The sequence below is a fragment of the Pongo pygmaeus genome, chromosome 15 (genome assembly GCF_028885625.2).
Source record: "Pongo pygmaeus isolate AG05252 chromosome 15, NHGRI_mPonPyg2-v2.0_pri, whole genome shotgun sequence".
In the NCBI taxonomy this organism is placed as follows: Eukaryota; Metazoa; Chordata; class Mammalia; order Primates; family Hominidae; genus Pongo; species Pongo pygmaeus.
Genome location: NC_072388.2, coordinates 79725214 through 79752395, shown reverse-complemented (window position 1 = coordinate 79752395; position 27182 = coordinate 79725214). Strand labels below are relative to the sequence as shown.

Genomic DNA, 27182 nt, shown 5'->3' with positions numbered 1-27182 from the left:
AATCTGAAAATTTCAGGTGAAACTCCATTAAATTTGTTAATTCTTTAGTTTATTCAATAAAAGCAAAACTTTATAATATCAGTTAGGGGTTAGTACTGGAAATAGAACTGCTCTAGTGTTCTATTAGTAAGTGTTTGTAATATCATTGGCAGACTTGGCCCTGCTTAGGCTTCCAGGGATTGGGAAGCTGCTGCTGCAAAGGCCTCTTAGCTAGGACAAAGGGTGAGATCCACTACAGAACAAAATAAATAATGTCTGTATGACTAGTAGCATACAGTATGACTATACTGTATGACTAGTATGCCCAAATTAGCAAGAATATGGTCCCTGCCTCATTTCCACATTCCAAATCTCTAAACATTGCATCTAATTGACAGATCCTAATTTTTATCCCAAAACCTAGCTCAAGAGAATGCTGAGTATTCAGTTTTGGGATTTCCATATGATAGGATAATATGTTAGAGGGAGGTGGCAATGGGGGCTGATTGCTATTGGGTCGTACACGACAGTGCCAGTGATCAGGTTTTCTTTTAGTTGAAAAACAGGAACTTGCCTTGTATTTTTCATTGCCCTTGAGCAGCCTTGTGTCCATAGTTGGCACCCAAATGAATGTCGGTTGAATTCATGTTAATCTTAATATCACATTTATAAATACATATACACACATCAATAATGTTATATGCAATATACAATTTCTTTGAAGATTTTTTTAAAGCATCTACTCCATTTTAGTTTAGTTAAAACTAAATCATCTCTAAATGCAATTAACTGGTCACAAGGAAACTGTAAAATGTTCCAACAAGCTAGAACTCAGTCTAATTTCAATAAATACAAAATAGGAATACGATTTATATATATATATGTTTTTACACTTGAGTCAGCTATTTTTCTCACTGTGGTATTTGTATCCCATTTAGATGCAGCATTTATATTCATTCAATATTTTCATTTTGTCCCTATTTTAAAGAAGTCATATTTTGGACAGGGATTAGTTTAATTTTTGTTCATAGGGTCAGTATTATAGATAATTAATTGAATTATATTTCAAGTGGCATTCTATCATTGGCTTGTCTACCACTTATTAGCTTTAATGTTACTGCATTTCCCTTAGAGAGAATGGAACTTTATATGCCTGTGTTTGAAATATCATTATCATTGCAGTATATAATTTTGATACATTTAGGCAATTGCTACTTTTCACTGTACTGTGCTTCTGGAAACTGTATTATGAAACACATCATTGCAGTTTGGTTTGTGTGTTTTTATATAAGAAATATTGTAATTAATTGTGTGCATACCAAGGTTTTGTAAACAAAACACTTATATTAAAATGAATTTTTCATTAATTCAAAGTTATAAAAACTTTTAATTTAAAAATGATTAAAATTTTAAAATTATTCTTTATGTTCCGTAAAATGAGTATAATGTAAACATCCACATAATTTTGCAGTACACATGTTTATTCTAGTATACTAAAAATGTGTTATATATATGTAAATATATAAAAATGTAACTATGAATCTACAACTATTGTATCATGTATATGGTATACCAATAACTGACAGTTTAGGTAGTATAAACATTAAAATAATAATTTATGGTCAATTTTTTTGTCCTAAAATTTAGAAGAGGTTTTCTCAGATATCATAAAACTGGGAAAAAGGAATAAATTGAACAAGTGGCTTTTTTTCTTCACTAATTATTCAGGATGAAATAGAGGCTTTACAAATAATTGATTTTCCATTTGTCCTGTACCTTATCTTGGGATCATTCTTTTTAAATGTTGTAGAGTCAAATTAATTTGCAGTCTTACAAAAAGCTTTACTTGTGAATATTTGGGAGCGGTGTCTTGTTGATCAGATTCACATGCTGATCTTTTTCCTCTTCCCCATTTTCCTGTCCTTTACTGACACTGGTGTTAAGGGAACTTTGATCCTGAAAGAAGATAGTACTAGGCATACTTTGGCATGAATGGTGTTGGGAGCTGTGTGACTTCCGGGATTGGCTGGCATGGGAATTCATTTTATTTCCTCCACCTCTGTTTCTGTTTCTTTTTTCCCCATTGCCCACTCTTTTTCTCTTTAATACTTTTAGTAGTAACTGTTAAATTAACTTCTTTTGTTTCCTTAGCTACTACCTATTTTTTTTTTTTAACATAGGGCTGTTGTTTTGAAGAAAGTATCATTTCTTTCTTCACCATAAAATCAGATAAAGACACTCAGGAATGAGGTGTTAGCATATACTAGGCAGCATAAATTTGGAAGAGAGGCAAGATTTGAAATAGAGCACAAAGAATGGCTCATATATATCACATTTATTAAAAATAACTGTTAGATGTCTGTCTTGCCTACTAGGCTCTATGGTTCTCTGGAGCAATAGAACACAGAAATATGCTATCTTATTCATCTTCATGTCTCAGCAACTAGGATATTGCTGAGTGCAGTAAATATTTATTGAATTGAATGAAAACGTGTATTGTCTTCAGAAAAACTGACAAATGTGTTCTTTTCTTTTTCAGTCTTTCAAATGCCACAGTTTGTTCTTATGTATGATAAGCCAGCTCCATTGAATTTGGTTGCTGAAATTCAATTGAGATGAGAAAAGAATTGGTTCTAAAAGTCCATTCCTGTTTAAAAGGATTATGTTCAATTATTTTTAATGTTGCCATAATATTTAATATCCTAGTGTTAGCATGGAGTCTTTTGGTGATTAATCTTTCTCAAGCACATACCTAATCATGTTATTCTCCTGCTAGAAAACCTTTCAAAGCTTAAACTGGATTTCAGTATCCAAGTCAATTTCTGACCTTACTTTTCTTTTTTTTTGTTTATTTCTTCTAAAAAATAAAAAAAATGGGATACATGTGCAGGACATGGAGGTTTGTTACATGGGTTATATGTGTGCCATGGTGGTTTGCTGTACCTATTGACTCATCTTTCCCTCACCCCCAACTCCCCAACAGGCCCCCCTGGGGTCTGTTGTTCCCCTTTCTGTGTCCATATGTTCTCAATGTTCAACTCCCACATATGAGTGAGAGCATGCAGTGTTTGGTTTTCTGTTCCTGTGTTAGTTTGCTGAGGAGGATGGCTTCCAGCTTCATCCAGATCCCTGCAGAGGACATGATCTCATCCCTTTTTATGGCTGCGTAGTGTTCCATGATGTATATATACCATATTTTCTTTATCCAGTCTATCATTGATGGGAATTTGGGTTGATTCCATGTCTTTGCTATTGTAAATAGTGCTGCAGTAAACATACGTGTGCATATATCTTTATAATAGAATGATTTATATTCCTTTGAGTATATACCCAGTAGTGGGATTGCTGGGTGAAATGATATTTCTGGTTCTAGATTCTTGAGGAATCACCCTACTGTCTTCCACAATGGTTGAACTAATTTACATTCCTACCAACAGTGTAAAAGTGTTCCTGTATCTCCACAGCCTCACCAGCATCTATTATTTCCTGACTTTTTAATAATCACCATTCTGACTAGCATGAGATGGTATCTCATTGTGGTTTTGATTTGCATTTCTCTCATGGTCAGTGATGTTGAGCTTTTTTTTTTTTTTTTTTTGTGGAGACAGAGTCTCGCACTGTCACCCAGGCTGGAGTGCAGTGGCGCGATCTCGGCTTACTGCAACCTCCGCCTCCTGGGTTCAAGCGATTCTCCTGCCTCAGCCTCCCAAGTAACTGGGACTACAGGCACCTGCCACTGTGCCCAGCTAATTTTTTGTATTTTTAGTAGAGACGGGGTTTCACTATGTTGGCTAGGCTGATCTCAAACTCCTGACCTTGTGATCTGCCTGCCTCGGCCTCCCAAAGTCCTGGGATTACAGATGTGAGCCACTGCATCCAACTGATGTTGAGTTTTTTTTTCTTATGTTTGTTTGCCACATGAATGTCTTCTTTTGAGAAGTGTCTGTTCATATCCTTTGCCCCCTTTTGGATGTAGTTTGTTTTTTTCCTTCTAAATATATTTAAGTTCCTTCTCAATAAATGCAGAAAAGGCCTTTGATAAAATTCAACATCCCTTCATGTTAAAAACTCTCAATAAACTAGGTGTTGATGGGACATATGTAAAAATAGTAAGGGATATTTATGACAAACCCACAGCCAATATCGTATTGAATGGGCAAAAGCTGGAAGCATTCCCTTTGAAAATCGGTACAAGACAAGGATGCCCTCTCTTACCACTCCTATTCAATATAGTATTGGAAGTTCTGGCCAAGGCAATCAGGCAAGAGAAACAAATAAAGGTATTCAAATAGGAAGAGAGGAAGTCAAATTGTCTCTGTTTGCAGATGAAATGATTCTGTATTTAGAAAACCCCATCATCTCAGCCAAAAAAGTCCTTGAACTCATAAGCAAGCTGACCTTATTTTTTAATCTCTCTTTAGCCCTCTCAAGCTATTACTTGTCATAATCAGCCACCAGTGGTGAAATCTGTTGCCCATGTTTTTTGGTAGTGAATGTTCATTTCCTTTCCATAAGTGACCCAATCTTTTCTCTTCTTCACATTTTAGTTTGCCTTCTTTCTCATGTTTCATTTCTCTTCTTTCTGAGGTCTTGCTGAACAGAGTAGTTTCTCTTGAAACCTACTAACTTAAATCTGGTTTTTGCTAGTTAACAGCGGTCTGTTCTCTCCTGCTCATTCATATTCACCCCAATCAGTACTTATACTGAAGTACTTCCTTAGTGCCTAACCTAGTGTCTTTAACGTAGAAAGGAATAAATAAGTAGTCGATGCCTGGTTTAGTTTTAACACAAGTCAACCTTATCCTGTGATTTTTTTTCTCAGTTCACGAACATTTAGGAAACACCTCTGCATCAAGATCGTATGATTCCTATTCAGGAGTTCCTCTTGTCTGGAAGGAACATGGCAACTTAGTTATTAAAGGGGTCATTTGAATAGTATCCAAGTCATTATCATAGTGAAGTGGAATCAATATTGGATTGAATATTAGGGACCGGTGTTTAGTCCTTTCTCTGCCAAAAACTATCTGCCTTATCTTGGATTGATCACTCTTCCTGTGCCTCAATTTCCTGATCTGTAAAATATAGACATTGAATTATGTCACTAATTCTGACATTGTTGCTAGCAAGATATAAAAAGTTCTCTTTATCGAGTTCCTAAAATGTGTCAGTTACTCTTTTGGGTGCTTTATCTTCATGTAGGTTATCATTCCTCTGGAAGTCGGTGTTATTGAGTCCATTTTATAAGTGACCTTGTATTGGGGGAACCTGTCCCCAATATTTCAACATAGGTTCTTTCTATTTTCCATAAGAAATAAAGAGAAAGAGTACAAAGCGAGGAATTTTACAGCTGGGCCACCAGGGGTGACATCACATATCGGTGGGCCCACCTGAGCCTCAAACTAGCAAGTTTTTTATTAAGGGTTTCAAAAGGGGAGGGAGTGTAAAACAGGGAGTAGGTACAAAGATCACATGCTTCAAAAGGCAAAAAGCAGAACCACTAATAAGGGTCTAACAAAGATCACATGCTTCTGAGAGAACAGGACAGAGGGAAAAAGCAGAACCACTGATAAGGGTCCAACAAAGATCACAGGGCAAAGGGTAAAAGCAGAACTACTGATAAGGGTCTATGTTCAGCAGTGCATGTATTGTCTTGATAAACATCTTAAATAACAGAAAACAGGGTTAGAGAGCAGAGAACCGGTCTGACCACAAATTTACTGGGGGCGGAGTTTTTCCCCACCCTAGTAAGCCTGAGGGTACTGCAGGAGACCAAGGCGTATCTCAGTCCTCATCTCAACTGAACAAGACAGACATTCCCAGAGAGGCCGTTTATGGACCTACCCCCAGGAATGCATTCCTTCCCCAGGGTATTAATATTAATATTCCTTGCTAGGAAAAGAATTTAGTGATGTCTTCCCTACTTGCACGTCCGTTTATAGGCTCTCTGCAAGAAGAAAAATATGGCTCTTTTTGCCTGACCCTGCAGGCAGTCAGACGTTATGGTTGTCTTCCTTTGTTCCCTAAAAATCGCTGTTACTCTGTTCTTTTTCAAGGTGCACTGATTTCATATTGTTCAAACACACGTTTTACAATCAATTTGTATGCTTAACACAATTATTACAGTGGTCCTGAGGTGACATACATCCTCAGCTTATGAAGATAACAGGATTAAGAGATTAAAGACAGGCAGAAGAAATTATTAAAGTATTATTTGGGAACTGATAAATGTCCATGAAATCTTCACAAGTTATGTTCCCCTGCCATGGCTCCAGCCGGTCCCTCTGTTTGGGGTCCCTGACTTCCTGCAACAACGTTGCTTTGGTTCACGAAGGGTAAGCACCCTTCTAAGGTCACAGGATAGCAAGCCTGAGTGACTCATTCTGTTTCCATGATATGCCACTGTCTTCCTAGGGATGTGACTTTTGAGTCATTACAGTCTGGCAGTTTTCTCACTTACCCTTACAAGTTTCTATACAAAGTACATAAATACTATAAATGAAAATGATTATTTAAAATATGCATTGTTTATCCTGGTTTATTTGGGGGTAGATTTTCCATTTTCGATATATGTTTTTAAATGTTCACCAAGGTGCCCAATCTCTTGTGTGTGTTCACTGCCAAGTGTGAGTAGAGGAAAAAATGCATTTTATTATATTATACTTTCGTTCCATCGGTGAACAAATGAGTAGTTATTGTTGCTGCCTATGTGGTAGTCTATTTTATGTCTCTTAAACCCTCATGGAAAATGTTTTAAATGCACGCTTAGCAGTTCTTTTCTGGCATTTGAGAACTTGCATGATAAGTAGTTTTCTACGCTGAAATAAAGTTTTACTTAAATAATAATAAGGAGAATTCACTGTGTCTAGACTACAAAAAATATAGTTTATTTTGACCACCTGGTTTCTGAGAGTCTAAAATTTTGCTCCATACAGGTAGATGGTGCCCAAGTGACCAGCCCCTAATTAAAACTTTGGACACAATGAGCTTTCCTCATAGACAACACTTTACATGTGTTGTCAGAATTCACTGCTGGAGAAGTTGAACATGTCTTGTGTAATTTCACTGGGAGTGGACTCTTAGTTTCCACTGGACTTCACTTCATGTGCCTGTTTCTCTTTGCTAATTTTGCTTTCTATCTTTCCTCTTTAATAAATCTTAACATAATTATGACTGTAATATGCTGAGTCCTATAAATCCTTCCAACTACCAGCAAACCTGAGACCTTCAACACAACTACTCATCAACATTTTTTCCCACTTGAAGAAAGAAAGAGAAAAGAAGGGGAATTGAAAGGTATAAAGTTTTGGATTTAGATGGAGCTTTTATAAGCCTTTTGGCAATGTATGGGCAAGAATTTATGGTAATATGGATAATTCTGTTTTTGAGTTGTTCCTTTTTTTGACGCTGCTTATATAGCGAGAAATAAACATGGACTTAATTAAGTGATATGAAATTTAACCATTCTGCTTTAGTGGCTGAGATAATTTCACACAATCTAAATATAAAAAGTTCTTCAGTGTAGAAGATGCCTCCAGGAATATATAATAGTAATAATGGAACTGAAAATCATTATAATGGAATAAATAAGAAAAATGCTTTTCATTTAGCATTTCATGTAGTGCATCAGGAAAATAATATTTACTACTTGTGCCTTAATATTTACTATAAATACCCTGAAAGCATTTATGCATGGATTTATTATGTGTTTGTACACTTATGTGCTCTATGTATATGTTCATATGTATGTGAGTGAGAGTGTATGTGTGTTGGGAATTGATATGAGGGTTCTGTAGTATAGTCCTTTGATTGATGTGGGATAAATATTTATTACAGTTAGATTTTTCTGATTGGTTATTTGAGGAAAATGGATTAAAGAAATGCTGAAACAGTGGCTGAATAGGATCCTTAGGAGAATATAGGAAGGACCTCTATGATGAATTTTACCTGAAACATAACACAGGCTGATAGCAAAGCAGTAGCTACTGATAGTTTCCAGACTCAGGGCAGTTAGAAGAGGTGTTCATCCAGGACAAATTCAAACCTGCTTTCTCTTGAGTAGTGAAAACCACAATTATTTATAAGAAGATCCATACCCTTTTCTGTTCATTTACACTCACATACCCAATCAATGACATGATCTTTTCAAATATTATTCAAAGTGAATTATTGCATGTAGCATGTTAATATAAGAGTCCGCAGTGTTTAAATGTGAGAACAAAAGAGTTTGCCTGCGTAAGCTCTGGGCTTGAGTATGTTAATCCTGTGCTCCCTGTTGTTGCTCTGTAATTACAGAAGATTAAATAACCCTGAATTTACTTTGCTTCCGGGTTCAAGTGAGTTGGTGGAGAAATCCAAAGAATTTGGTATACTCTTGGGCCCATTATAAATTTGAGACTATCTAACTAGAACCTTATTTCTGTTTGTTATCTTTTAAACATCTATCAGTTGTTCATTTCCTCTTTTCCTACAGTGATTATTTCAGATCTTCTCACTATTAAAATACACAATTCAGCGCATTTCCATCCTCCCTCATCAGAGAGCCACTTTCCTGCCATTTTAGTAGGACCGCCTTTTTGTTAGGAGTTGATCCTCAGATAAGTTTACTTCTTAACTTGCTAAATTTAAGATGCCTGTGAGATTTCTAAGTGTAGAAAGTTATGAAGCCATTAGATATTTGAAAGTCTGGAGATGAGGGTTAGTATGGCTTCTGAATGTAGGAGTCACTAATACCTACTATCTGTCTACCTAAATACTCATCTACCAAGAGTATTGTGTAGGTGGGATGATGCATAATACTGGAACTTTATAGAGTTATTTAGATTTAAGAGGCTAAATGGTAGAAGAGACTTAGGAAAGGAGATTATGAAAGAAGAAGAAGAAGAAGATAGAGAACTAGTGAGAAGTAGTATTACAAAAGTTAAGGAAGTAGAGAGTTAGAATGAGCAAGGGGTTATTAATGGCATCACATGCTACAAGGAAACTAGGTGAAGGAAATTTTTTTTTTTTTTTGGACTGAATCTCGCTGTGTGGCCTAGGCTGTAGTGCAGTGGCGGAAGCTCAGCTCACTGCAAACTCCACCTCCTGGGTTCAAGCTGTTCTTATGCCTCAGCCTCCTGAGTAGCTGGGATTATAGGTGTGTGCCACCATACCCAACTAATTTTTGTGTTTTTAGTAGAGACAGGGGTTTTGCTATGTTGCCCAGGCTGGTCTCGAACTCCTGGGCTCAAGTGATCCACCCACCTCGGCCTCCCAAAGTAAGATTTTTAAAGAGTTATTGTATTTGGCTGTAGGTGATCTTTGGGGGTCTTGATGAGAGCTGTTTTCATAGTATGATGGAAACCAGATGTAGTGAACCAAGTGAACTGAAATAAGGTTGTGGGGGCATCAAGTATGGACTACTCTTTCCAGGATCTTGGCTTAAGAGGAAAATGAGTACATGGTACTGGGTAGAAGATAATGTAGGATTGAGGAAAGTGCTTTTGTTGGTGTTGTTTTTCTTTTCTTTATTTTTTAAAATCTTTACTGTTAGTTTTTGAGATGAGAGAAGTAAAGCAGAATAGTCAGGTAGGAAAATCGCAGAGATAGGCTATTTGTCTAAGGAAGAATCCCCTTTCTTTGCAGGCTGGAAAAGAGAAGAAATTGACCATTGGTAAATTTTAAAATACTACAAGTAGGACATATTTGGGGTATCCTGCATTAACTGCCTGCCCAATTTTACTTCTGAAGGAGGAGCTATAGTACATACTAAAACCAAGGGTAAAAATGGTAGTGTCAGAGATGAGACTTTTTGTAATAATGGCCCTTGAGTGAGCTGGGTTAAGGCATGTGGAAGACTTTCTGGGTGCCAATGAGTTGACTCTCTGTGTGATCACATCAACTGATAGTCCTGTGTGATTTTTCTTACAGGACTCAACCCGATGTAGGAATTAGGAATTTTTTAAGTTCACCTAGAGTTGCTGGTTTTGTTGTTTATGTTCAGTGAATGAACAGTTTAAAGAGGGAGTCTAGGTGTAAGCAAGAGATTGGCTAAAGTGAAAAAATATAGTGTTTGGGTTAGAGAGCCAGGATTTAAAGCTAGCAAAAGAAATCTCAAGGGAGTGGTCATCTCCTTGACAATGAAGCACAGATAACACAGAAGGAAGAGGGCTTAATAGCCGATTAGATTGGTAATTAAATCCAGAGTTATGGGAAGAGGGTGGAGTGAGGAACCTCTTGCTTTAAAGGTGGCAGTTCTGATAAAAACACCAAGATAAAACCATGGCAGTGGGTGACTGAAGAGGCATAGAGTTGGGGTCATCTGAGAATCGGGAAGTTTAGCAATAGGTTGATAACATGGGCTCTAGAAGCAGAGTATCCAGGTCCAAATCCCTATGTCCTCACTTATTAGCTCTGTGATCTTGAGCAAGTTATTAACTGCAGCAAATGTTGGTTACTTTTCGCTGAAATGGGGATAATATTGTCTCATTTTAGATTTGTGTTGGGATTGAATGAGGTAATTCATATACAGCATTCAATCTTTGGTATAACTCGAGTACTCAATGCATTTCAGTCACAGTCATAGTTATTTGATTATTATTGCTAGCTCCTTTTCTTTTAAATCTCAGTTTATACATCACCTCCTATGGGATGGGAGACTCTCTGCAGCCACATTATAGTCTATAGACCCCTTTAGGTAACTCTCCATCATGTTTTAGCACCTAGGACTATCTAGTATAATTTAGTGGTTAGTGAGAATACCTCCCTAATTAGAGTTAGCTTCTCTGGTATTAAAACTATGTCCTATTAATATTTCTATAAACCATATGTTTGATGAACAGGAAGTATAACCACTTTCTTTCCAAGTATTTGTTGAAAAGAAAAATCAGTTCCATTTCTCTTTTGATCAGGAATCACTTGATTGCTGCTTGTTAATCAAGTTGATTTCTAGCATATTGGTAAAACTTTTAGAATAAGAGCAAAAGGTAAACCACAATTACAAGGGTTTTCTCATCTTATTTTAGAATTTTATACACACACAAGTACACAGTTCTCAATTTACCATTTGGGTGGATGAAGCGTCTTCCAGGCTACATTGAATTTAGCAAACTGGACAAATGCAAACCTGTTGCCCAGAAAATGAAGTTTGTTTTTGAGGCATTTAAAAAAATGTTTGCCATAATGTCAAACCATGATTTTAATCATGAGGGAAATTATATTTAACCGTATTTGAGCCATAGATCATAGAATCTGGACCTGGAAACTCTGCTGTTGGGGCCAAAGGAGCTTGGTAAATGTTTCTAGTTTCATTTGTCCGGACCTTAGTACAGTGGAGATGTTATTTATTGTTTATCCAACTCACAGCCTCATTCCAACCGCTTGAACCCATTCTTATTTGGACACATGACCTTTTTATGTTACTTTTGTTGCCGCTAAGTATTTGGAAACTAAGGCTCAGGAGGGGCAGCTTATGTGACTCATTGTGAGTGCTTTATTTCTGAATTTATCACTTTCTTACAAAGATTTACAAAAGTGGCTTAATGTTAATGATTCTTTAATGGCTTAATGTTAATGATTATTTTATTTGTATAAACTTGCATAAAACAATATCTTCTCATTTTTAAACTTAAAATAGATATTTACTTATTCTTAAAATATGTATTAATCATGATGATTTAGTGTAATTTCCAAATATATAATCACCATCCTGGCTTTAGGGAAGCTAGACTGAAGGTTTTTTTCTTGATTAGAGAAATATTCAAAATAAAGTTAAATTAAATATATTTATAAATCTGTACTATAGTGATTCATATCAGCTTGAGATAAGCGCTTCAATGTATAATATTATGTTGGTTTATCTGGAAATAATGTATAAACACTTTATTGGGAACCTAATATAATGTTATCTATACTGATGTTTCTGTCACTTTATTGTTACTTATTTTTTTATTATAATTTTGTTTTGCTGCCAGAAGGCAAAATGTTATATATGATTGCTACTAATAGTTCTCTGATAACCTGACAAATTTTAAAACATCGATATTTCTTCAGCTGGACAAAACACTAGGTTGTTACTAAAGTAATGCACATTGTTTGCTTCAAAAGTGCCTTCTATTTTAGTGACAGTCAATTGGAAACACATATTTTCCCTTTTTGGATAATAAAATAGTCCAAGAAAGAGGGAATATTTATATAAAAAATTATTCCCAACTAATGTGGTTGTAAAATACAAAGAAAAGGACTCATATTTTCTAAATTGATTGCTAATGAATTTTAATACAGATGATTTCCATTTCAGTGACATTAGAGATTCTTGTTTGATGATATGCTACACACCCAATTTTGACAAGGATTTGTTCCTAATGTTTTGCATGCTTTATTCCTAGAATTTAACACGTGAACTAGAGAATGGGGAAAAACAGCAACTGCAGATGTTGGATCGACTTAAGGAGATCCAGAATCACTTTGACACATGTGAGGCCGAGCGTAAGCATGCTGACCTTCAGATCTCAGAGCTGACTCGCCATGCGGAGGATGCAACCAAGCAGGCTGAGCAGTACCTCAGTGAGCTCCAGCAGTCAGAGGCTCTGAAAGAGGAGGCGGAGAAGAGGAGGGAAGACCTGAAACTGAAAGCTCAAGAATCCATTAGGCAGTGGAAGCTTAAACATAAGAAGTTAGAGCGAGCGTTGGAGAAACAATCTGAAACTGTTGATGAACTGACAGGCAAGAATAATCAGGTATAAAAGCCACATTCCTAAGGAACGGTTTTCAATGTGACCCAACCATTCATTCATCGATCCTTTGAAAAAACACTTGAGTGCCATACTGTGCATATAATCAATATGTCCTTGATAGAAGAATCCTTATGTCTTGGCTGTTTCAAAGTACAAAAGTTAATTTTTAAATATTTTTTACTTAAGCCTTTTCATAGTTTAATATTACGTGGCTTTTCAGAGTTGGCCCATAAATAGATGTACCCCTTGCCCCAGTTTAGGTGTAAGTTTACTTACAATTAACCAGTAGGTTAAATTGAATTATTGTTTAATCTTCTAATATTCCAATGGAAAAAAAATTACTAAATCTTTGTTATTTTCACACAACTTTCCTCCCAATGCATGTATTTTAAAATCTCATTTATTTATATATTTTCAACTAGGTATTGGTGAGAAAGAAGCATTTAAAAAATGCAGTAGTTACTAGGGCCATTTACTGGCAGCAACTGTAATGGGCTTACTTAAATGCATGACACTGAGGATCTCACTGACTGAGCAGTGTTATGGGATCACAACCCTCTTCAAGACTTTGCTTTTATGCCCTTTTGATAGCAACAAAACACATTTCACTGATCTATGTATGCATTTCACATTATCTTTTCTCTTGTATAATCAGTTACTTTAAATGGATTTTATGCTCCTATGTTGATTCTCATCTGATATATCTTTGGGTTGAATTAAACCCAGATGTTTATAAGATAATAAGCAGGAAAGTTGTGATTGATTTTTATCCATGTTTATTCTTGGTTTATCGTTTGTGCTTTGTCATTTGTCACTTGTCGAGAACTCTGTACATTCCAAAAGAATAATCATTTGGATAAGTTGACTTTCTTTGAAAAGAAAACAAAATGTAGGGCATTATATTTATAAAATCAATTTTCAGCATTTAAGAGTGACAGATGCTTATTTCAGATGAGCTGTCATGGAAAAGATGCTTTATCTTTTACATATGAATTTCTTGGACATATAGAAGATGAAAGAAATGATCATTTTGCACTCACTGTGGATTGCTTTTCATTTTAACCCATCTGACACATACTGGGTGGCTGGTTGCCCTGAAGTAAAGCAGTTCTAAAGCTTTCAGACTTGTGTCTGAACTGATCTGATCCCAGGAAATTGCTCTGTCTTGATTATTCTGTTGTCAGCCTGAGCTGGCAACTGGCTCAATGAGCCTGACTGTAAGGTAGGTAGGTAGCTAGCGAGAGGAGTGGTTGAGGGAATTGATTGATTGAAAATCTCATTTGGAGATTTTACTTAATTAGAAGAGATTTAGAAGGGTCCATGTTATCATACAGTAATTCCAGTCCATGGTGCTGAGACTTTTCTAGGTTGAGTTTTCAGAATATTAAAAATTGTTTAACAATCATTTCCCAGAATACATCCAATTATTTTTATCACTTAGCATTACTAATGATAAGCAAAGAAGCAATTTTGAAGTGATTGCCACAGTTAGGGTCGTAACACAATTATCACAGCAGGCATTGTAATTTCTTCTTTAAAAGCCTTAAAAATTAATGCAGCATGTTGCAGTTAGAGCAATGGTTTTTCAAGGAAAAAGAGTAAGAAATGTGCTCAGTAAATCTGTGATGTGGAAATACACGGTAAATAATTTTGGAAAAAAATTTTAAAAATATATTACTGAATATTATTTCAAAGGGATATTTAATTCTTAATAAAATCACAAAGCCACCTTAACACATTTGTAATACAGCTACTTTCTTTTTGATTTTTAGGGCTAATTATTTTCAAAAAGTAACTGCAAGGTATTTTGGAAGGGTGTATTAAAATAAAAATTATACTGATTTACAAATATAACATATTGTGGCTTAAAGAATAAATTACTTAATAAGTAGCCTTACTGAGTCATTTTATATGCTCATATGATGCTCTCCTCACATTTGCAGTATGGTTCTGTGTCTACCACCAGTTCTCTTTTTCTAGCATAATTTATTTTCTGCTTTAAGATTTGTTACTGAAAAAATATACAAAATGGCAAAAGGCTTTTTTCCTCTTAAAAATTTCTTGGATTTATTTCTTTTTTCCTGCTTTTTACATTTCTGGAATCTTAGTAGGATTATCAGATATATATCATATTACAAAACTACTTCATTACTGAAGGATGTGTAATATCAAATCGCATATCACTGCAGGGAAAAAAAAAAAAAACCCAGACAGATCAAATTGTACACTTTCCTCAAAGACAATGAAATGGTTATTTACATCAGGGAATTGTGGTGTACTTCAGGGATATATAGGTAACACATATTAGGAGACCGAAAACTTTATAGATACAAATAATCTAGTCGTAAGTTGTGGTATTTTTGCTTCTCTTTTTCTTTTAAGGTACTGTTTGAAATCATTGGTTTGTACTGGTGCTTTGAAAACGATAAAGGAAAAGATTGGATTCCAATCATAGTATATGCTTTTCTGAATGTTTCCAATTTTTTTCATATTCTTTTTTAATATGGATAATGGGAATACTTCCTAGGGATTTTTGTTGTTGTTGTTGTTTTGTTTTGTTTTGTTTCCCCTGCTGAATTGGCAGAATAATTGGCTTGCTTATGTATTGAGCTTTTTGCTTGATAGTGTTTGACTTCAAGAATCTTAAATTACCATCTATTCCTTCTGTGTATTTCCTTCTTGCTGACAGAGAAAAAGAGTTATATGTAATATATGCTATCTTGTAAAATCCGAATTTTTGAATGGTTAAAGGTAAGAAGGATCAGTGCCAAAGTGTATGATTTTTTGAATGCATATGCAGTCCTATCACATACAGTTCAAGAAATGCTAGAGTATGTATTAGTATAATCCAGCCATCTGCCTGCATTTTCCCTCACATGCAGGTAAAACAAAACAAAACAACAACAACAAAAACATTGAGCAAGCCCCTCATCTACCTTTTAGTTAATTAAAAAAAAAAAAAACACACCAAACTGTATATATAATACTTTGTGTTCAGGTCTTTGAGGAGTTGGCTTTTGTTTCTATAATTGCCATGGTTTTAGATAGTATCATTCTTTTGGCTTCGCACAGCTATTTTCAGACCTTCTTTCAGTAATCTTTTTTTTGCCCCTTCTTTGGAAGCTTGGTTTGCCTGGTTAGAACATTCTTTCCCCATTTTTGCTCTTGACTGCTGGCTATTTTTCATTTATGCCCCTACATTTCTCAAGGATTTTAGCACTTGGCTTTGCATCAACCTGTTTTATGACATTAATTCTTGCCGTCATCCTTAGTACCTTCAAAGTTCAAGTCTGCAACCTACTGAAGTCTGTATCCTTATAATTCACTAATGTCTTATTTTACAGTGACCGTCACTGAAATAATTCTACTTCAGCGTCTAATTTCTGTGTTTAAATTTTATCTTCATCTGTAATTGTTTCATGTCCAAGCCTTCAGTTCCAAAGCTCAGTCTCTGATCTTTCATAATTCTTCTATTCCCTACACCCTAGCTTTTTTAACTATTCATACCCAATTTTGATCTTTCTACATTCCTCTGGTTTACTAGCCAGTTTCTGGATTCAGTTTTTTCCCGTCACATTGGACTTCATTGAAAGCTGCTTTGATGTTGTTCTCATCACATCTTCAATTTCTTTCTTCTCCCTCATACATTTTACCGATTTCTAATCTGGAGTCAACCCGACTTTCCACTTTTTCCATTCCTTCTCCTTAACAGTAACAGCAGAACTTCCATAGAAATATCAGTTGGGTTCTATAGTATTCGTGGTTACCTCCTCCCTCCCCCTATCCATTCCATTCAATAATTAATGTAAGACCATCACTAGGTACAAAATTGCAGAGAGCTGGAGCCAGAGCTTTGACATACTGTGTCTGGAGCAGTTCTGCCTGGAATGATTTTCTTGTGGGTTAAGCCATTTCGGATTGGAATTTTCTCTTACCCTCAGCAGAAGAAATTCAAGTTTATATGAACTTTGAGTTCTAGAAATAAGGAGCTATAAGTAAAATAACCTAAATTGGAGGATTGACTGAGAGGAGAAGTAGGGTAAGGGGCAAGAGAGGATCATATTGTTCTAAAGGGAAAGTTGGTAAACCTTGCTATGTGGGTGGAAGCAATTGGTTTAAACAGAAATCATATTTAGGGGCATTGATGCTGTGAATAAGAGGATAGTATTAAGTGACTGGTAGGAAAACTTTAGGATGTTGGAGTATGCTGTGTACATATTTCAGCCTTCAGTAAGGTCTTACAAGAGAAAGACAAGTTTAGGTTGAAACTGGTCTGTCTAAAAGCAGAGAGTTTTGTTCATTTCTGTTTGTTTGTTTAAGGTAGGGAGCCTGAAGTCTGCAATCTATAATCCAAATTGCCTATGAGTCTGATAATTTGGAACCCTTTAGGTTTGGAAAAGCCAAATTATTTATCCAAACTGAAATTAGTGCAAGCACAAGAGGGAGTCAGGAAACAGAAAAAAGATCCTGGCCAGACAAAGGGAACCCAATTCCACTGTTTTGATTTGCCTCAAGATAAAGGCTATTCATGTGAGGGCCCTGGGTATGTCCAGGGTATTGAGATGGCAGTAAAGACATTGACATTTTCAGACTCAGAGAAAATGCCTAGACAAAATCTTAAGCTGTGGCTACTAGGCAAGCAATTAACCAGAATCAGATCAACAGAGCTTAGTTTTTAGTATCTGTATTGCCAAAGAAATTCCAAACTTGACCCACATGGTCTGTGACTGTCTGCCCTGTGGCTGTCACCCTTTTCAGGAATTGACATTGGTGTGAAGCTTGGAACATTGCAAAGACAGCAAATGATGGAGAGTTATAGAGTAGCAGAGCCTGAGCTTTGAGGGATTCTTCTTGAACCATCCTATCTCTGGACTTACTGTTATGTGAGAAAAAGAAATATCTTTGCTTTTTAATCCAACTTCAGGAAGATATAATATTTCATAATTAAAGACACTTTACATGGTATGACTTCATTATGAAAATGTGATTTTAATCCTCAGTACTGCCTATAAGTCTCTCAACTCATGCCAAGGGGGCTAAGTTATCTGCTTCAAACATATATCACTATATTGAAGGTCCCTACCCTCGCTCAGTCCCTCCCATGCTACCTTTACAGCCCAAATTTGATTCTATCAATTTTTGTGTTCTCTAGTTTGGTAAGTAGAATGACCCTCCCCAAAGAAGTCACCCTAATTTCTGGAACCTATGAATATGATAAGACATTACTCCTGTGATCACATTATCTGGATGGGCCTAATCTTATCACATGAGCCCTCAATAGAAGTTTTTTTTTTTTTTTTTTTTCTGGCTATTGAGAGAAGGGGACGTCAGAGAGAGTTGGAGCTTGGGAAGGATTCATCAAGCTGTTCAAGCTTTGAAGATGGCAGAGTACATGAGCCAAGGAACAAGTTTGGCTTCTAGAAGTTCAGAATAATCGCTGACCAAAAGCTAGCAAGGAAATGGGGACCCAAAGTCCTACAACTGTATGGAAACAAGTTCTATCAGAAACCTGAATGAGCTTGGACATGGATTCTCCTCAGAACCTCCAGAAAAGAGCCCTGGCCAGCTGATACCTTGATTTTAGTCTTAGTAGACCTTAAGCTGAATACCTTGCTTGGCCTTTCAACCTATTGGAAACAGTGAGATAAAAAATGTGTATTGTTTTAAGCTACCAAGTCTGTTGGAAATTGTTATGAAGCAATAGAAAAATAATACATCTACCCTTAGGCTCATCTATATTTCTCCTACCTTACATTCTTTCGGAAGTGAACTCCTTCATCTGTGTTCCAGAGTTCCTTCTCTTCAGTTATCCCGTCTTTTCACAGTAGAGACGGGGTCTTGCTATGTTGCCCAGGCTGGTCTCGAACTCCTGAGCCTAAGCTATCTTCCTGCCTGAGCCTTCCAAATAGCTGGGATTATAGGTATGTGCCACTGGGCCTGGCTCTTTTTACAGTTTTGATCACTACCTTGCATAAATACCTCCCTGAGACCCTAGTACTTCCTTGAACTTAAATTCTACTCCAACTTTTTGTTTCCCCTTTCTCACTAATCTTCATCACAGTCTTATGAAATAGCTATTATTATTTTCTCTAGTAAGAGAAATGATTTCCCTGAGGCCATAGAATTGCCCATGGTTGAACTGAAAATCAAATTCACTTCTTTCTGGTCAGAGCTCAACTGCTTATTCACCTCCTTTTATTAGTTCTCATGTTATCTTTGTGCTCTTTTCTTTCTTTCAGTTAAAACTGAGCAGGATTGGGGAAACTTTTTTTTGGAGTGATTGACTCATTAAATTTTTGTCATAAATTGTTTTACACTGAAGTATAAAATGTGAAGTGTAGAAATGTCTTGCAAATATTTGCATTTTAACTCATTATTTGTAATTCTGAAATGAGTCTTAATTGGTTCCTTTTTTTCCCACCTGTTTCACGGAGATTATCTTTGGTGCCAGTGTTGTATAGAAAACAATCTTGGCTCCCTTGGCTGCCCACTATTTTATTTGCAATGATTAGGTGGTGAGAATTAGAGGCCAGAAGAGTTAACCCTTGGCCTCTGTCCTTCGATGTAAATCATAGAGAGGCTGGCATAGAATGATGGCCCTTGACTTTTCTCTTGAGCCCTTTCCCAGCCTTTCCTGACTTAATCTCATTTCTATCTTTGTGGGCTTCCAGGCTCCCAGTTGCATATTGGTGTTTTGTCACCATTGATATTTTAAAAATAATGGCTGAATGTACCGTAAACTTTCTTATATTATATCTGCATGCTTCCCTATATTATTTTCCGTCTCTGTTTTGGAGTTTCTCCTTTTTAAAAGTGTATTATTGGAATGTACATCATTATTATTTTAGGTAATATTGTATTATTTCAACCTCTAGTAAGTTTTCTTTATAATGGGAGTCTTTGCTTTCCCCATTTGTTTGCTCAATTTTATCTTACATTTAAATAATTATTTGTGACCATGGATTGAAATAAGTTTTGGTGATGAAAATTTGAAATACATATTTCATTGTGTTGCTATTTCAGGACAATTATATATTCCCCCCACCTTTCTGGCCTAAAAGTATTTTTATTACAAAATGGGAAAAATACAAAAATTATTTGATGAATTTTTTTTCTCCTTGTGGGTTAAACATTGTTTTGCTGACTGGCAAAGTCTATGGTGAATTTTACAGTAACTTTTATTTTTTTCTTTTGCTTCATATTCTTAACCTGATAGATTTTAAAAGAAAAGGATGAATTGAAAACCCAGTTGTATGCAGCATTACAACAAATAGAGAATCTTCGAAAGGAATTGAATGATGTCCTAACAAAGCGTGCCCTTCAGGAGGAGGAGCTTCACTCCAAGGAGGAGAAATTACGTGATATTAAGTCTCATCAAGTTGACCTTGAATTGGAAGTTAAGAATTCCCTGGATACCATCCATAGACTGGAAAACGAATTGAAAAAGCAGGGTAAGATCCAAAGCCAGATGAAAGTTGAGAAAGCTCACTTGGAGGAAGAAATTGCAGAGCTCAAGAAGAGCCAGGCCCAGGACAAAGCTAAACTTCTTGAGATGCAAGAGTCCATCAAGGACCTGAGTGCCATCCGAGCAGATCTTGCTAATAAATTGGCCGAGGAAGAGAGAGCCAAGAAAGCAGTGCTTAAGGACCTTTCTGACCTCACTGCACAGGCAAAATCCAGGGATGAAGAAACAGCTACAATCATCACACAGTTAAAGCTGGAACGAGATGTGCACCAGAGGGAGCTGAAAGATCTCACATCATCATTGCAGAGTGTGAAAACAAAACATGAACAGAATATCCAGGAGCTTATGAAGCACTTTAAGAAAGAAAAGAGTGAGGCTGAGAATCATATCAGGACTCTGAAGGTACCTCTGCTGAATTATCCTGATGATACTGAAGGAATTTTTCTAGTGGCTCATGAAGTTAATAAAGTATAAACTTTTAGAGATCATTCTGTATTCCCAAGCACTGAAGGGAAGACAAAACCAACAATAAAGAGGCTTATTCATGCCTGTTCAGCCAGGTTGAAATGAGTTATAACAGCCACCTGGGAGCACCTATTTCAGAGCATTGAAGCCCTTTATAAAGAACGTTTAGCTGTTTGGGGAGTTCAGGAAAGGCAGAGGTGGCAGTAAGTCGTGGACCTGAAACGTGCCCTCATTCAACATTTATGACCTCCTAAAATATAAAAGGCAAAGACTCGTCAAGGCCAGAGAAGCTATAACCGCAGTCCTTATTAGTATGGTAACTAAAATGGATCAGCTTATGGGCTGTGTAAACCCAAGGCTTTCGAGATTTACTCCTTCTTTTCCAAATCAAAGTTGCCTGGGTAAATGCCTAATTGGGATCTTGCATTTGAGGAAATGTTTCTAAGGTCTAATGTTATTAGCATTATCACCATGCAGGACAATCATTTTATAACATGATTGTCAGGAGTGTGATAAATCTGTTTCTCTTCCTGTCTTTTTTTTTTTTTTTCATAACGCTTGTCATATGATATAGATTCCATATTATTTATTTTTTAATCTCCCTTTATTGAAAGGAAGACTCTCTGAGGATAGGGATTTTAGTCTGTTTTGCTTCTAGCTGTATCCCCAGTGCCTATAACAGTTTTTTGGAACATTGTAAATATCTATTGAATAGGCGAATGAATGAATGGATAAATCTTCGAAGGTTAATTATAACGTTTTTCAAAAGTCTTTGAAATGCAACTACTACTTTCAAAATGCTTATGATGCAAGATGAAATGATACTGAAATAGCTGACATCTGTAAAATGATATAGCTATTCTATGAGTCCTTCCCCAGTCCTAGATAGCCTTCTGGCATTAGTGGATTTGGGGTCTTCAGTTGGGATTGGCGGGTCAGAATGGAGGCTAAAATAGGTAAAAGACCCTTATTATATTTCATTAAACCTAAGACACCTTATAAGATGCATCATTGCTGTTATTACTAGATGCATATGCTCCTAAGAAATAAAAATGCTGCCTCCTGCCTATGAAACCATGATATGCTATCAAGTGTAGGAACTCCCAGGTCAGAGATGGTCAAATGTGGAAGATACACATTTTAATGTTGATGAACTATGCAATAGTAATCTTTTAGAGTTGATGAATATATAAACAAAAGTAGAATTAGGGATATGGAGAAGAGCTGAACTTATAGAAAATAAAATATATATTACATGTTGATTGATTGGCTGTGACAATATCAATACTACCAGCAATCAGTTTTTCAACATTTTGTGCCGGTCACTACTCTAAGAACTTTACAAGTGTTAATCATTTAATACCCACCTCACCCTGCAGATTGTGTGGTATTGTTTTCTCCCTGATGAGGAAATTGGGACACAGAAGGTTAAGTAATTTGCCCACGGTCTTACAGCAGGAGAGTGGTAGGGAAAGGATTTGAACTCAGGTAATTAACTATGTTCTTAACTGCTTTGCTAGTCTGGAAAAAAGTTTAGACTCAAGGACAGGTAGGTAATGACTTTGGGGGATTAGGTGGATAATGATGCTATTGCCAACATAGAGAATACAGACAGAATAGAAGATTTGAAGAGAACAGTGGCAAATCTAGTTTGTTTTTGTTGTTGTTGTTTTTTAGCATATTGTGTTGGGGGAGGGACTTTAAGCTTAACCAAGAAAGTCTAGGTGGAACAGATTAGTACATAATTAGTACATAATAATTAGTAGGGTCAAGAGTTGAGGGAGAAATTGAGATTAGAGTAAAATATTTCGGAGCCAGTTAACTCTTGGGTGGTAGTTGATATCATGGGATTTGGATGAGATTGTGCAGGGAATAAAAAGAGGATGAGACTCTCAAACACTAATGTTTTAAGGAAAGAATTTACTAAAAGGGCCTAGCAAATAAAAATAAAAGGCCATATGACAGATAGGAGGAGAATCAGAAGAGAATGATGTCTTGGAAACCCAGGTAAGACATTTTAAGAAAGTTATAATCAAGAGTGATAAATGTGACAGGCAAGCTGAAAGAAGAAGTATAAAAAGCCTTCATTCCATTCAACAGAGGTTGATGGAGAAAGTACATGAGGAGATGTGAGGGGATTTGATAAAAAATAAGAGTATATAGCATTCAACAGGAGACAAGGCATCTTTCCTCTGAAGGATTCAGAGGAAACCAGTAAGATTGGGTAAGTTGGTAGGGATGATCTGGGGAAATTGATGTGAATCTTGACTGATAGCCTTTCTTCTCTCTGAAGTAGAATAGGACAGTAGTGCAGCAAGAAATTAGGAGCAGTGAAGATGAAAACTGGTATGAAGACTGGTACAAACTGAACGAGACTAGTCTAGGAGCATGTAAAGTACTTCCATGTGGCTAACATTGAAGAACAAAGATTGTGGGCAAAGGAATGAGAAAGCTGAAGGATAAAAATCTGCAGTCAGAGGTTGCTGATTTGGTCAGGAAGTGCAATATAAGAATTTTCAGAGTTAAGGTCTAAGGTGTGGTCACGCAGTGGTTGCTATTGTGCGATGTTGGTGAAGGTAGTTGGGAAAGAACAGGTCAAATAACTTTGAAGTTATCCTGTGGGACGGACACTTGCCTATTTAAGATACTATTGTGAAGGCATTAATTGGTCACATGCCAAAAACCACAGTGAAGAGGGTGACTGGTCAGTCAGCTGTTGCCAGCAAGGTAGAGGGGGTTGATGAGAAATAGTGTGATGTGAAAGGAAGGCAGGGTTTTTGCATGAGGACAAGCATGTAATGATTTGTTAGGAGAAACTGGCATGGCATAGAGAAATGGTTTGTTTTAAGAAGCTTGCAGTTTTCTTGAGAGTGTTGTTGAAACTAGAACTTTCCTTCTCACTAGTGCTTATGTCTTATCGCCATTATTTAGATTGTATAATAATCAACACAATGGTCAGGAGTTAGTAATAATTTTTTCAGTTAGAGCACGTTCAAGATCATCTCTGTAAGGCCATAATTCTCACATTCAGATATGCATTCTTCAGTGAGAAATAGTAATTGCATTTGCTCATGGATACATTGGCATATGGACAATATATCATATGTCATACTAGAAAACAGAATGCAGACTGCTAACTTGCAACGTAGCCATACTTCTAAGTAACTTCCCTACTTCCCTCTAGTTCCTTTCTGTATCTGCAACCCCTTCCTTTAGCCCCCCAGATACTCTCTGATTTCCTTTCCCAAAATATATTTCTGAGTGTGTCACTTTCTACTGAAAAACCTTTGTTAATTATTTACTGTCTCTGTAATAAAGTCTCCACTCCAGCCCAGCCCCCCTTGAAATGATTCTACCTTACTCATGTACATTCATTACCTTTTTTACCTTTTTTTTTTTTTTTGAGACGGAGTCTCTCTCTGTTACCAGGTTGGAGTGCAGTGGTGCGATCTCAGCTCACTGCAGCTTCTGCCTCCCGGGTTCAAGTGATTCTCCTGCTTCAGCCTCCTGAGTAGCTGGGACTACAGGGGCGCACCACCACGCCCAGCTAATTTTTGTATTTTTAGTAGAGATGGGGTTTCACAATGTTGGCCAAGATGGTTTCGATCTCTTGACCTCATGATCCCCCTGCCTTGGCCTCCCAAAGTGCTGGGATTACAGGCATGAGCCACTGTGCCTGGCCCATTCATTACCTTTTATGCTTTCCAACATTCCTTATACAAATATAGATTTCTGTGCATACTTTTGACTGCTCATTCTCTATCTGAATTGGCCTCCTAGTCTGCGGGAAGAAGAATTCTGCTAAATCCTTTAAGGCCCAATTTTTTACTTCTTTTATGGATCCACTGAAGTTGGAATAAATCTCAATTGAGGTGGGGCTAATCTCTTGGTCTTCTGTGTTTCCATAGGTCTTTATTGGTGTCCCAGGTACAGCACATTTAGGCTGCCTTGTATTTTGGTTTGTTGCATGTTCATAAGTCTCCAGAGGGACAGGCATTAGATCTAAGCCATTTTGTATCCTCTTATGGTGTCTAGCATAATGTTCCAGACATACAGAAGATACTCAGTGGATATAAGTTGAAATGTTGAAAAAGCTAGAAATCAGAGCATTTGCTCCTGACTTGCTTTATAATCTGTTTGGTTTGGATTTCTCCATGTAATGTGGGAAAATTGATTTCCTCATTTTTTTTGAGGAAGTGCTTTGAGTTCATTTGTTGTGAGATGATAACAAAGCTTTAGTAAATTCCCTATGTGTAAAGAATTTAGAATTTATAAGCATTCTGCGGATCTTCTGAAACATTTGGACTTTTTTTTTTTTTTTAATTTGAAAGATTGAGATCTGGGAGGGGTGTTAAAGCTATTCCCTAATGTGGTATTGAAGTTGCTCGAGAGTTGGAAGAATGGCCAGAGACTGTGTGAGCCCAGCAGTTTCCTTTGAAACCAAACAATTTACCCTTAAGGAACAATCACCACTTCATGCTATTTTATTAATATATCTATACTTTTAACTTATTTATATTAATTAAGATGAGTTGATAGCAAAGGCCATCACAGGAGATGTAATATACTGAATTATGCACACAATGGAGTTTTAGACAAGTAGCTCCATAAATGTTGTATTTCTGTGTCTTTCAGCTTCATTTGAACTTATTACATTTTTGAGTCTAATAAGCTCTGATAAGCCATCCATATTTTTTCTCTGTACAAATTAGTTCTATTTTTTTCCTCCATCTAGAATCACCCCTCTCATACCTATTTTTAAATTTAAATTTAAAATGTTTTAATGACATGCTCTATCTGCTGTTAATATTTTCAGGATATTGGTCTGTTACCTCATTGCAATTTCAACAAAATCATTTTGTAGAGCCTTTTTTTGGATTCAGAAGATGCAGGATTGGAGTTCTGTGTTTTTGCCATTTGCTGACCATTTGATCTTGGTCAAGTTATTTCACCTTTTTATGCCTCACTGTTAAAATAGGAATAATGTCCTTCTATATCACTGGGTTGTTGTGCACAAACATCACTTTGTAAATTCTGAAATGAAATATAAATGTAATAAAAACCACAACAATAAGTAAGTTGTTAGTCAAGCTTCAGCATTGGTGTGCTGATAAATATTCGAAAACAAGCTTCTGGTGGGTGGAAAACCCTTGATTTATAGTATTTACCAAGTTTGGTGGTTCTGAATACCCCTTTCTTGGCTGATTTCAAGCTACCAAATGAGACATCACTGGAGAGGGGTGAAGTTGGGAAGAGAAGAGCCCAGTTGGCTTTTGACAGTTTCTATGAGCTGGCTGCAGCATACTGCAGACCTTAGGGGGAATTCTTTGTATTTACCTATGCTTTTGTTAGGACATAAAGAAAAGTAAAAGCATTCTACTGAAACTTAAAATCATAATTGAACAATTTTCCTGATGAGAGATTTTATTTTGTAAATTTATTTTGGGCTGTGAATATAGGATTGCTCATAAAAAATCAATTTCTTTGTTAATTTAATGTGGCATCAGCTCTCAGGTAAATTTTGTGGGGTAAATAAAATAAAGATTTTGTCTAAAACTCACAAAACTTCTTTCTTTCAGGAAACTGTTTCCATTGATTGTGTTCCTATATACCTAATTAAACTCATATAATAAACTTATAAAAATAAAAGAAACATATATTTTAGGCATTAAAGCATATATTTTAAACAGATTAAATGTGATTGCTTACAGACTGTTAGCAACTGGTAGGTGTGTTTTGTTAGCATTTCTAGTTGCACCCAGTTGGTTTTTATTTTTTTATTTATTTATTTTTTCTCTTTTTATGTTTGTTTTTTTCTTTATTATTATTATTATTATTATTATTATACTTTAGGCTCTATGGTACATGTGCGCAATGTGCAGGTAAGTTACATATGTATACATGTGCCATGCTGGTGCGCTGCACCCACCAACTCGTCATCTAGCATTAGGTATATCTCCCAATGCTATCCCTCCCCCCTTCCCCCACCCCACAACAGTCCCCGAAGTGTGATGTTCCCCTTCCTGTGTCCATGTGTTCTCATTGTTCAATTCCCACCTATGAGTGAGAATATGCGGTGTTTGGTTTTTTGTTCTTGCAATAGTTTACTGAGAATGATGATTTCCAATTTCATCCATGTCCCTACAAAGGACATGAACTCATCATTTTTTATGGCTGCATAGTATTCCATGGTGTATATGTGCCACATTTTCTTAATCCAGTCTATCATTGTTGGACATTTGGGTTGGTTCCAAGTCTTTGCTATTGTGAATAATGCTGCAATAAACATATGTGTGCATGTGTCTTTATAGCAGCATGATTTATAGTCCTTTGGGTATATACCCAGTAATGGGATGGCTGGGTCAAATGGAATTTCTAGTTCTAGATCCCTGAGGAATCGCCACACTGACTTCCACAAGGGTTGAACTAGTTTACAGTCCCACCAACAGTGTAAAAGTGTTCCTATTTCTCCACATCCTCTCCAGCACCTGTTGTTTCCTGACTTTTTAATGATTGCCATTCTAACTGGTGTGAGATGGTATCTCATTGTGGTTTTGATTTCC

At 36.4% G+C, this 27182-nt stretch overlaps 1 protein-coding gene across 21 annotated transcripts in view; it reads left to right on the top strand.

Annotated features, from left to right (window-relative positions):
* Positions 1–27182, top strand: part of CEP128 (centrosomal protein 128) — a 465504-nt gene that overhangs the window by 152333 nt on the left and 285989 nt on the right. For 17 of the 21 annotated variants that reach the window (XM_054449602.2, XM_054449600.2, XM_063651940.1 and 14 more), the window contains 2 exons: positions 12342–12692; positions 19906–20556. In XM_054449602.2, coding sequence (XP_054305577.2) covers positions 12342–12692; positions 19906–20556 — 1002 coding nt within the window. The remainder of the gene's footprint in view (positions 1–12341; positions 12693–19905; positions 20557–27182) is intronic. The other 4 variants (XM_054449611.2, XM_054449607.2, XM_054449609.2 and 1 more) reach the window with 1 other exon arrangement.